The 12,942-nt window shown below is 32.3% G+C and overlaps 1 protein-coding gene across 6 annotated transcripts in view; it reads left to right on the top strand.

The window, feature by feature from the left end:
- The window catches only part of DMXL1 (Dmx like 1), a 125,268-nt gene extending 112,870 nt beyond the window's left edge, over nt 1–12,398 (top strand). For all 6 annotated transcript variants that reach the window (XM_041761055.1, XM_041761054.1, XM_041761052.1 and 3 more), the window contains 5 exons: nt 3,579–3,671; nt 5,692–5,783; nt 6,885–6,937; nt 8,796–9,013; nt 10,293–12,398. In XM_041761055.1, coding sequence (XP_041616989.1) covers nt 3,579–3,671; nt 5,692–5,783; nt 6,885–6,937; nt 8,796–9,013; nt 10,293–10,517 — 681 coding nt within the window. In that variant the 3' untranslated portion in view covers nt 10,518–12,398. The remainder of the gene's footprint in view (nt 1–3,578; nt 3,672–5,691; nt 5,784–6,884; nt 6,938–8,795; nt 9,014–10,292) is intronic.
- The last annotated feature ends 544 nt before the right edge of the window (nt 12,399–12,942 follow it).

Raw genomic sequence — 12,942 nt, 5'->3', positions numbered from 1 at the left:
ATGCATATGAGTATTGTGTATGTATATGTATCCATTAAAATTCACTTAAATGATGCTTTAGGACCAAATGATTATAGAACCATCATATATTACACATTTTTGATTAAATACTTCTACTTTCTTTGTCTTCTGGAATGTACTCAAAGTATGGTCAAGTAGCAAGTAAAATCTGAGAGCTTATTAAAAATTCAGATTATTGACTCTACTACAGACCTACTGAGTCATCATCTGTATTTTAACCAGATACTTTTGTGATTTGTGCATACATTAAACTTTTGAGGACTCTCTAGAATAGCGTATGAACAAATCATGGCCTAGCCACATGTTTTGTAAATAAAAGTTTTATTAGAACAGAGCTACCTCATTATTTGTTTTCTGTGATTACTTTTCCACTACAACAACAGAGTTCAGGAAAACAAAGACTTATAGACAGTAAGCCTGAAATATTTATGATATGACCCTTTAAGTAAAGGTTTTTCAACCCTGCTCTAGAGTATCCCTTACTGTCTTTACTTCCCATAATCCTGTTTTCCTCAGACTGCCTCTCTGCCTGCTGTGGTATTTCACTATCACGTTCAGCAACATTTAAAGGGGAAATCAGCCTGCTCTTTGTCTTCAGAGCCAAGCTTCAGTAAAAACAAACAGCACTCTCACAAATGGTCCATCTTGCCTTTTCTTTTCTTTCAACTTCGAAACCTTTCACTCTTCTCACATGTTCTTTGTATCATGATGTGCTACATACAGCCTTCTTGCCTACCACATTTATCACTTAACTCTGTTACAGTTCCCAAAAGTCAAAGATAACTTTTTCATGTAGCTGTGAAACTATAACTTTTGAGAGCATATGGTTTCTTAATACCAATTGGCAACATTCTTTGCTCCTTAATGGGAATTGAGGGGATTTAATCTAAAAGCTTTTAGAGTTCTACTGTAATTTCAGTTGTGTAACATATCAGTATGCTTTAGCGCTCATGCTTTTCTACTTTGGTTGTCAATATCATATTGCTCCTTAGCTAGTCTCTGTACCTCAACTCTTTACCTTTCTAGTGCATTCTTCCTGTTGCTACTACAGTTATATAACAAATAATATAGTTATATAACTACACCCTACGGGAGATCACATTATTGATGATTTCAGGAGCCCTTCAAGGCTCTTATATGGAAGCCTATATTCTTTAGCATGGCCTTCTATACCTTCTATAGTCTGAATTATTGTCTAGACTTAACGCTCACCATAGCCTTCCACATATGCTATTTGAAGGCACAAAAAACTATTCTTCATTACCTCCCCAAGTATATTTAATAGATAGTCAACTAACTGTCCATTCACCATGGCCATGAAGGAGCCAAATGGCACAGAAGCCTACTATAGTAAATAAAACAGTTGACAGTTATGCTGGTCAGTTTGTCCATTATGAACAGAAATGGGCTGCCTAAAGTTATTGAGCCTAAAAAGAGGCATTAAGTGGAATAATGACCTGTAGGGGACAGTTCCTTAGATTCAGGAAGATATACTGCATTCTAAAACAAATATAAGCTACTATGAAATAAAAGTAGAAAAACAAGGAAGAATTTTTGGAAATTAAAAACACATGATTCCCAAAATTGAGTTTGTAGAAGAACTACTCATTATAAGGGCTGAATCACAGAATGAAAATAGTTGAAAATCAAGTTTGTGACTAGGAAGAACAAATTAGGAAATTACTCTATGATGAAAATAATACAAGAGGCAAATTAAGGCTAGATCCAGGAAAATTTATAAAAGACATTTAAAAGATATTTCAGAAGGAAAAAATGATGAAATAGAAAGAAACATTATATTCAAAGGAATTATTAAAATAAAAATATCCCCAAAACAAAAAAAAAATAGAATTTTTGAAAAGAACCTACCAAGTACTAGGCCTAAGGGTTGAGAAACATTACATGCCTAGACACACCCTGATTATTTGAGTTTTGTTTTTTTAATCCAAGGATAAAGACAGCTTCTAGGAAGGAGTAGGGATAAAATGGTTCCTTAGAACCTCTCCACCCCTCCCCTCTGAAATTAATGGCATTGGCCTACTGAAAAATAGAGATAACATATAGGAAAGCAGTATTCACAGAATTCTGATGGACAATGAATGGGAATTAGGTGTCATTATCTGTCCAAACTGTCATTCAAATTTCATGAAAAATATATTTTAAACAAAAATTTGTTAAGTGTGCAGACTTAACACATTCCATATACCCTTTCTGAAGACCATACATTAGGTCTACTCCAGAAAACAGGATAAATCACAAAATGGATAGACCTTGGGAAAATATCTGTAACAAATACAGTAAACAGTTGATTAATATTTCTAATATTCACCTTATTAGTCAAATTTATTTAAAGACAATAGAGAAGTAGATAAAGGATATTATCAGGTCATTTTATGAAACAACTATGCATGGCCAATAATCCTAATAATTGAAGAAATCACTTTAAAAATTAATCTTCCTTTTGTATATACCAACAAATATTTGAAGTTTTAGTAATAAGCAGTGTTGACTAATGTGTAAGAAAAATGAGTATATAAATTGACATTACCACTTAGGATTAAATTTTAGTTTTGCCTGCCAGTTTTAAATGATGTTATTTGACAAAGCTTTCCCTTTTCTAGATTATCTATCTTACATAAATACTCAAAGGTACATGTACCAGAATATTTAAAGCAGCACTTTGTAATAAGGAAAATTGGAAACTGTCTCTAAGGAAAAAGTTTTCAAAAGTTATAATACAACTGTATAGTGTAATACTACACAACATAAGAATAAAGTAGATTAAATGTACGGATATGAAAAGATGGCTGTAATAAGTAAAAAAATGTAATTGTGGAACTGTATATTTATTATGGTTCTCATTTTTTAAACAGCCCTAAACATAAACCAAATTTGAAATGGAACACATCAAATTGTCAAGAGTTGCTAGATCTGGAGATGGGAGAGGGCAAGAGTCCAAAGTAGACATTTGTTTTATTTCATAAACTATATATATGTTATTTTTGCAATCTATAGAAAAAAATGCTTAATCTTACTCATCCTTTTATATGTGTAACATATAATTTCTCATTGGATAATTTTGGCATTTTCTCAAATTACCCTGCGTTCCCCCATAGTGGAAATTCTTTTACTGTAATAATTCTTGTTTTATTTTGCTTTCTACTGATGTTGACATGATTTTCGCATGTGTTTCGAGAAGTCCTTAATTTACCTTTTTCATAGTGATAGTTTTCTGTTTTATATACTAAACATTTGTTGCACGATTAAATATGTAAATTCAGTATCCTATCTTTTGAGTATTTTTAGAGAATATATAGTCTGTGCTTTTGGTTGGTATAATAAAATGTGTGCCTAATATTTGTTTCTTCTTTGTCACCTGAAATTCTTTTAAGCAGCAGCTAAATGTTTTTCTGGGCTAGATCCATGTGTAGGTGAAGTAAAAGTCAATTTATCAATTAAGTATTTAAGATCAAAATTTGAGAGTCGCAGTTAAGGTATATGGTTGATATGTGCTTTTGTATTTGTATTAAATACTTAAAAAATTTTTTTTCTCTAAGTTTGGAATAGTTGATGCTGATGGATATTTAAGTTTGTATCAAACAAACTGGAAATGTTGTCCAGTAACTGGAAGCATGCCTAAGCCATACCTGGTAAGCCAAAAATTCTTTCCTTTAAACTTTTTTAAATTTTTATTTTATTTTTGTTATTTTTGAGAGAGAGAGAAAGAGTATATGGGGAGAATGGCAGGGGGAGAGAGAGAATCCCAAGCAGGCTGCATGCCCAGCATAGAAACCTACATGGGGCTCAGTGTCACAACCCTGAGATCATGACCTGTGCTGAAATCGAGCAGGATGCATAACTGACTGAGCCACCCAGGCAATCTTTGAATTTTTATTTTTATTTTTAAGAGAACAAGAATATATATTTGAGGCAATAAATATTAAAGCAAAAAGTAAATAAAATCCATTTAGTTCTATGTATTCAGTCACTTTACTATAAGCTTCTGTCCTTGTATTATGTGAAAAATAGTCTGTGAGGTTTAAAATTCTTAGTCTCTGGAAACCTGGAAAATTAACCTGTATCGACCAAACATGGTACCTCCAGATACCCATGGAACCTATGGGCTATTCAAGCTCTTTTCCAGCCTCACTAAGCTACATTGGGGATTATACTTAAAAAGAATGGTCAACAGACCTCACATCTCATGGGTTTGTTTTGTTTTTTTTTTAATTATCCCTTATGAACAAAGTAGAAAGGATATGCTATAGCTGGTACAATTATTTCTTTTTGCCCGCGTCTTTCTTATTTATTTATTTATTTGTTTGTTTGTTTGTTTATTTATTTATTTGTAGATTTTATTTATTTATTTATTTATTTGAGAGAGAGAAAGAGCAGATGTACAGGGACAGGCAGACTCTGTGCTGAGCACAGAGCCCAATACAGGGTTCAATCTCACAAGCCTGGTATCATGATCCAAGCTGAAATCAAGAATCAGAGTTTAACTAACTGAACCACCCAGGCACCCCTTACCTTTACCTGTGTTTAAAAAAAAAAAACTACATCTTTATTCAGGAATACACAGGTTTAATGAACCTTCTAAAGCTTCATAGAACACTGATTTTTATTTTATATATTCTTTAGGCCCTTTATAGGACTAAACAATACCTATTAGGAAAATATTAAGAATATGAGTTAAGGTTCTGGTAATTCACCCAAGTTTAAATTACGGAGTATGGTACTGATCTAAGTGAAAGCAGGTAAGGAGGAGATTGGTGAGGGTACTATGAAAGAATTTATTTCTTCATATTTTCACTAAGCCAATAATAGATTTAAATATGTTAAAAAAAAGATTTAAATATGTTTATGTTCCCTAAGGGCCTGCCTTTTTTTTTTAAGTTCTAAAAAGACAAATTAAATTGAAAATGTACATTACTGGATTTGTGGGGTTAAAGTGTATTTTGTTTGTGTTAAGGACATACCATCTAGCCCAGCTCCAGTGGTAGTCAGGGGCAATGGGGAAGTGACTCAAAAGAAAAATCTTAAATGTGACGGTTTTGACATTCTTAAATCATTTTTTTATTGAAGAGAAACATCTGAACAAATTATCTTGGAAGTCTTTCTAATAGACTAAATCTCTCAGGTTACTGTTTGATGGAGTGTTCAGAAACATTTTAAGTTTTCTAATTTTTTTGACTTAATATGTTGTTACATATTTGAAAAATTATTTGAGTTTAAACATTTCTGAAAAATAATCTAAAATTCTAGCTTTTTCTAAGAAAAAATGTTCACATATTCTGAAAATATTTAACATTTAACCTCTTTTTGTTTTCTTTTGAACTTTTAAATGAATAAAAAACACAAGGTCTCGTAAAGACTTATAATACATATGGTTCAAAGGAAAGTGTGTGTGTGTGTGTGTGAGCGAGAGAGAGAGAAAAGGAGAGGCAAAACAAATGTGGCAGAATGTTCAAAATTGGTGAATCTGGGTAAACGGTGTATAGAATTCTCTGTATTACTCTTGAAATTTGTCTAAAGTTTGGGGGTAGGGAGGAAGACCCAAGAGGTTTAAGTAAGCCACAAATTACATGATCCCTTTTTGATTAATGCATGTACTTGGTCATAAAGTTGCTAAGGATAGCAATACAATTTGTTTATTTCTAACTGTTCCAGACTTGGCAGTGTCACAACAAAACAGCCAATGATTTTGTGTTTGTTAGTTCCTCCTCTTTGATAGCTACAGCTGGTCTTTCAACTGACAATAGGTAAGAGATTATAACTGAATTTTAAGTATGTATCTGTATAGCTGAACTTTATTCTTTATTTGCTTTATATTTTTGTGTCTCAATAATGTTTTCACAGTTAAGCTTTTCAGTATTTTTATTATAAACACTTGTTTCTTGGAGCATTTTTAGTTTTCTAATTATAAAGCTAAGGAAATTCTGGTGGCATTAAAAACAAAATCCATTCCTTCTGTATTATTAATATCCTGTTGTTAAGACTTTAGGAGAAAAGGATTTGATAGCAAAATTAATTTTCACTGTAGTATTATTCCTTATGCATTAGGCAAGCTTGAAGCAAAAAAAGAACTATTATTTATTGATCCTGCTCTTTTGTTAATCCTGTGGCTCTATTAAGTAGATATTATCAGCATTTCACAATAAGAAGAAAACAAGAAACTCAAAGACTTTTTAGTTGTACAATAGCTAGTGAGTGGCAGCCTATCCTCATCTCCTCCCAAATCTTAAATATGTAAGAAAATGTCTCCTTCCTATCTCAATCTCCACAACCCCGTTTCACTTCCCTCATACAGCAGAATTCTGAGTGAATGCCTACTGAGATTGCTGAGCTTTTCTATTTCTCTGTGAGGCCTCACTTTGCACTAGAAATTGGATTGTAGGAATATGGAATCTTTAGCCCATCTTGCATAGAAATTTTTACATATATTGGTGCTTCCTTTGCAACTCATAGAAAGGAGTAAAAGCTGCTCCCATTCATAGCAGGAATAAGCTTTCTTTGTGCTTGGAAAATTCAGAGTTTCCTGCTCTTGGTGTATGTCAGTCCATTTGTTAGAGAATCAGCAAATACAAAAAGAAGTTTCTGCATTCAGGCTTTATGTAGTAATTATTTGTAAATACACGTCAGTCTAAAATTACTCAGTTTTGTAAGTTAGTACGTTTTTTTAAAATTTTGTATAAAAATTAATCAGGAATAAATACATTGGATACTTATATTTGATTCTTTTATAAATTTAAGAACTTTTTGTGAGAGCAAGGTTCAAATGTTATATACCTATTTGAGACAAGCTTACTTTTTATTCTGTTGTTAAAATTTTGTGTCACTCAAGTCTTTTTTTTTTTTTCCAGGAACATATGTTTGTGGGATACTCTTGTAGCACCTGCCAATAGTTTAGTCCATGGTAAGTTTTGAAAGCATTTTATAAATTTTGGAAGTCAAGAAATTCATGAACTTAAAGAGTTTTTTTAATGGATTTGTCTTTAATGACTCATATTTATTAGCCAGTGAGGTTTATTTTGCTCACAATGGCACAGAATTGGAAAGCAGAAAAATGCAAGATATATAATTAGCTCATTAGCTGATGAGAGACAGTAGTAGAACAGAGATAATATGAAAATCATATGTCTTTATTTTGGATCTGATAGGCACAGGTCTTCATTGTGAACATCAGTTATTGTACAGTATTATATACCTTCTCTCTAATCATATTCAGCATTGTACTGGGAATTCTAACCAATGCAATGAAACAAGAAAAGGAAATAAAAGGTATACATTTGGAAGAGAAGAAATAAAACTGCCTTTATTCACAGATGACATGGTTGTCTGTGTAGAAAATCTTAAAGAATCTACAAAAATAAATAAACACTTTTGGAACTAATGTGCAAGTATGATAGAATCATGAAATACCAGATAACATACTAAAGTCATTTGTTTTCATATATGCCGGCTATGAATAATTGGAATTGAAATTTTTAAAAATCACTATAAGAGCACCAAAAATAATGAAATACTGAGGTGTGAATCTAACAAAATATGTATAGCCTCTGTTGGGGAAGACTAGAAATAAAAAATAAAAAAATAAAAAGAAATCAAAGATCTAAATAAATGGAGAGCTAGTCCACCTCCATTGTTGAGATGTCACTGCCTCCGAACTTTACAGATTAAATGCAACACTAGTCAAAACTCCCAGCCAAGATTTGCTAGGGGAAATTTTTTTTTAAAGAAAAAATATTCCTTGTATTTATGTGTTTCTGATACTTACAAGGGTATGTATGTCTTCAAGTTCGCTAGTTGGGTGGTTTGTTTTTTTTTTTTGCATTGTTTAATCTGCCTTTAAATTTAAACATTTTTCATTTGAATGTTGTAGTTTTTAATCTCTGGACTTTTTATTTGTATCTCTATTTTTTATATTTTTCATGTCTCTACTTAACAAGCTTGATGTTTTATCCAGCTTTTTGAACATAAGGGATACAGTTATAATGACTTTTAATTTCTTTGTCTACTAATTCTATCATCTCTGTAATTTCTGGGTTATTTTCAGTGGATAGATTGTCTTCTACTTGGGATCCCTCGGTGGCTCAGCAGTTTAGCACCTGCCTTTGGCCCAGGGCGTGATCCTGGAGTCCTGGGATCGAGTCTCACCTTGGGCTCCCTGCATGGAGCCTGCTTCTCCTTCTGCCTGTGTCTCTGCCTCTCTTTCTCTCAATCTCTCTCTCTCTCTCTCTCTCTCTCTCTCTCTCTCTGTGTGTCTCATGAATAAATAAATGAGATCTTAAAAAAAAAAAAGATTTTCTTCTCCTTATGGATTGTATTTTCCTGCTTCTTTGCATGCCTGTTGATTTTGTAGTAGATACTAGGCATTATTAATTTTACCTACTCTTGAGGCAAACCTTTCTGAGTATTCTATGCCTTATATGAATTATGAGGTTTTCCACTATGGCTGGTGGGAATAGGAACCCAGACCAACTTGGGGTCCCCTTGTGCCATGGCCAGAAAACACTCTATAGTCAATAAACAGGCAATTGTATAGCTCCCCCAGAATTTGCTTCCCATCTATTAAAGATCATTTTTCTTTGCCTGATATCCAGTGTCTCAAACCATTGTTCCCTATGTATCATTTAATTTTTTAAATTGTTTCAGGTAGGTGGGTAAGTCTGGTGATCTATCATTCTACCTTGGCCAAAACCCAGAAGTCTGTTTCTTATAACATTAAATGGCTTTTACTTTTCTATGTTATGTTATTCTGTTTTAATTTTTAGCTTTTACATGCCATGATAGTGGAGCTACTGTTTTAGCATATGCTCCAAAACATCAGCTACTAATATCAGGTGGAAGAAAAGGCTTTACATGTGCATTTGACCTTCGGCAACGACAGCAGAGGCAGCTATTCCAGAGCCATGATTCTCCTGTTAAAGCCATTGCTATTGATCCAACGGAAGAGTACTTTGTCACAGGATCTGCTGAAGGCAACATAAAGGTAAGAACAGTAATGCCACAGTATCTACAAAATGAAAAGTCATCTTCAGAAACCTTAAGTCTTTAATCATACCAGTCTGTTTAAATAATAGAGATATTAACTCCTATTTTGGTCAACATGTTGGTTGCTGTTTAATAAAACTTATATAAATGAAATAATATTTAACTTGAAATTGTCTCTTTTTCAGTTTTCAAATATGCTTGATTAATGTGCAAAAGAGCTTGATTTTCTGTAGATACAAACATATTTCAGACATTGGAATTAGTCTTGACTTCCAGTTTCAGAGTTATTACTGAATTCAGTTTCAGGTATTGTGAAATGTACTAACATATTCCTTTATCCTGAATTGCTACCCCCCCCCTTTTTTTTTCATTTATAGCATAGCATCTGGCTACTCAGTGGATGATTGAAGAATTCTGAATGTACCTGAATAAGCCCTGTCCTTCTCAAACTCCACTGTGTTTAAAACTGAGAGGTTGTTTAAAATGTGAAGCATCTTATTAAAATGCATCCCATCTCAGAAATAGTCAGATGGTAACTCTAAGCTCAGGAATGTGTATTTTTATAATATATACCTAGCACTCATGATGGAGGGTCCTCTGGCCACATTTGGAAAGATCTGCAGGGAGAAGTCACTTTAGACTAGTCAGTAAGTTATTGTAATGGTCAGTGACCCACTGAAGGAGCCTGCATTCTTAGAATCCGTTGTTTGAGCCTCAAGTGAGACTATTCAGTAAGTTAGGCTACTTTGAAAATGAACATCTTAGTAAATTAAGTATACTAAAGTTATGATAATTTATCTTGAGTTGGAACATAGTTTTGCTTTTTCTAAGGCCCCGTTTCCAGTGGTTCTAACCCCTTGCTGGGTATTATTCAGGATTACCCCATTATAAACTACACAGCACAAACTTCTGAGGGTCCCTATGATACTACAGATTTCTATAGCCTTGTAACTTAACCTCCTGTACCTCAGTTCTTCTCTCCAGTGCAAGTTTTAAAATCCTTCCCTTAAAAAAAAAATAATAATAAAATAAAATAAAATAAAATCCTTCCCTTTCTAAATGGATGGATTTTGAAGAATGTAATAATATCAAAAGGATTTGGAAAACTGAAAAACAGAGTCAATAATTTCAGAGTCAAGGCCTTAGGCTTACGGAGGTTTTTTTCCATCTTTGTTCTAGAAATTCCTTATGTGTACAAGAAAACAGGCCTAAATTTTTCATTTGGATTTTTAAGGTAATGTACCTCAATTTTTAATATTTTTCCTACTATCTTTCAGATTTGGAGTCTGTCTACCTTTAGTCTTCTTCACACTTTTATCAATGAACATGCCCGGCAGTCCATTTTCAGAAATATTGGAACTGGAGTGATGCAAATTGAGACAGGGCCAGCAAATCACATTTTTTCCTGTGGAGCTGATGGAACAATGAAAATGAGAATACTCCCGGATCAGTTTAGCCCATTAAATGAAGTGTTGAAAAATGATGTAAAATTAATGCTATAACATTTTGACAATAAGATGTAAAATTTATTCCCTATTCCATGGAAGTGGCCAACAACTATAATGTACAGAGATCACTCTCTCTGCCACAGATAAGCTAATGCTTTCTTTTCATATTTATTTTATGGAGCTTTGCCCTTGATGCACTGATGCCTTAAAAATTAACAAGGTCATTCAGAATTAGACTATATTGCCTAAAGTAGAATGTATAAATAATACTGTAATAATACATATTTATAGTATGTTAGAGTGGGTATGTCATAGTGTTAAAGGAGTTTTGTGTTATTGTTGATAAACTCTTCTGCAGATGTCTCTGTATGAATTTCTTTAACAGTAAAAATACTCTATGTAAGGCAGTTGACATCAGTCATCAATTCACCACACTCATTTCTTTTTTCAAACATACACATCTCAGACTCTTCTTCAACTAGTTAATGATAACTTGAAAACTGGGCAAGAATAAAAAACATAATGAACATCTTCATTAAAAACTGTCATTTGGGACTTGAGTGATAGATGACCCAAATGGCCTTATTATGTAAAGTTCTCCATTTCCTGTCTGGAGCCCAAGTGTGTGTGTGTATATATGTAATATATCTTACACATCTTTTTTGAACTTAGTTTGTGTATATATCAGAGAAAATTACAAATCTTTTCATGTGTTTTTGTGCCATAACAACTGCCACTAGAATAGCAACTTTTTTTGCATCTGTTTCTCCTTTTTTGTTGTTGTTCTTAATTTTTGAATTCCCATCCTAATTTTCAAATAATTTCAGGAAGATGTCCAAGATCATTATTTTAAAGATTATCTTGAGTCAAATAAGTCTTAGGAGGCAATAATGATTCTGTGTTGGCATATATGAGACACTTTAAAGTAAGTTTATAAAATTGTCGAAAGATTTTAGAGCACCATTTTCCTTCCTTTTTTTTTTTTTAGGTGCTTTTAGTCTCAAAGTTCTGAACACCTTATAGCAGTGTTTTTAGAAACAAATGTGAGAACAGTCAAATTAAATAGATAATACTTACAAATGTAAAATACCTGCCAGATCTACCATTAAAAGAAAATAAACTAGACCTTATATTTTATTATTTTTGCCAAAATATATTATTTTACTATAAAATATGACCAAAATATTAAAAATGCACAATGCTTTTAACTTAAATGTGCTAATAACCCTATTTCTGTCTGTTTTGTGCTATACCTTTTCTGATTAAAAATTATAGACAACTTGATAAATACTTGATTTCAGAGGAGACTGGAGGCAGATGGGACTAAGTATTTAAGGGACAATTATATACTATGTAGCTTAAATATATTTTGTTAATAGGAACTATAAAGACATTTTTATGTAACAAAATATGGACAACTGTTACCTTGGAAATTAAAGAGGCAAAGCGAAGAAATGAAGGGCTGGTAAAATGAATTTTGTAATATCCTCAGGATACTTTTAAAAGTATATTGTTAAAGATTTTGTAAATTGTATTCATAATTTTAAATGTGTTAAGCTAGTTGCAGTGAAACTGCACTGTCATTGATTATGTAGAGAGTTTATGTGCACATAATAACCTGTATCTATAACTGTGCAATAACAGTAACGATATGTGACTATTTTGCCATGGATAGATCTGTGACAGCATTGCAAGCGATCCTGCTGTGTGATGTAGTTAAGCTTAAGTTATTTTTCAGTAACTGCACAAATCAAGATTTAAAAAGCTTTAAACACTTTCAGTGAGATAGAAAATTTATTATGCTTATTAGGAAAAAGGCATTGTGGATGAACAATTAAGCATTTTAATTGAGGGTTTATATGAGTAATAAATTATGTAAGCCCATATGTATTTACATCAGAGTCATAATATTTTAAATAAACAATCATGCAGTGACTTTTTTTTTAGCATGCTATTGTTTTAAGTAATATTTATGCACCTTTAGTTGATTTAAAGTATGTGACATTTTAAAATAGAGAGTTTCTGTATTTATATTTAGTAAATATAGGAAACATTAATTTTCCTAAATACCTTGTTCTCCTTTTTCTATAATCTTTTTTAACTTAATAGTTAAATGTTACTCAAAAAAAAGGTGAGAATAAAAAGTTAAAATGTATATGTAAGTATTAAAATGATGTACATACATGTAAAATTTTATCTATAGTAATGGAATGGGTACATCAAAATACGTTTTTCAAATTATGTATTTTCTGAGAATGTGGCTTTGTAATGATGGAAAAGTTCACAACATTGCAAGTCTTACTTTCTGAAATGGAGGATTTTTCTTATGCAGAATTATGGGACAGTCAATTCTATCCTTCTTGTTCTCTTTGTTCTGCTGAGATTGGTTTCTCCTTTTTTTTTTTCTTTAAGATTTTATTTATTTATTCATGAGAGACACAGAGAGAGAGAGAGGCAGAGACGCAGGCAGAGGGAGAAC

Source organism: Vulpes lagopus, chromosome 7 (genome assembly GCF_018345385.1).
Source record: "Vulpes lagopus strain Blue_001 chromosome 7, ASM1834538v1, whole genome shotgun sequence".
In the NCBI taxonomy this organism is placed as follows: Eukaryota; Metazoa; Chordata; class Mammalia; order Carnivora; family Canidae; genus Vulpes; species Vulpes lagopus.
Note: the sequence above shows the minus strand (reverse complement) of the source record. Positions and strands in the feature narration are given on the sequence as shown.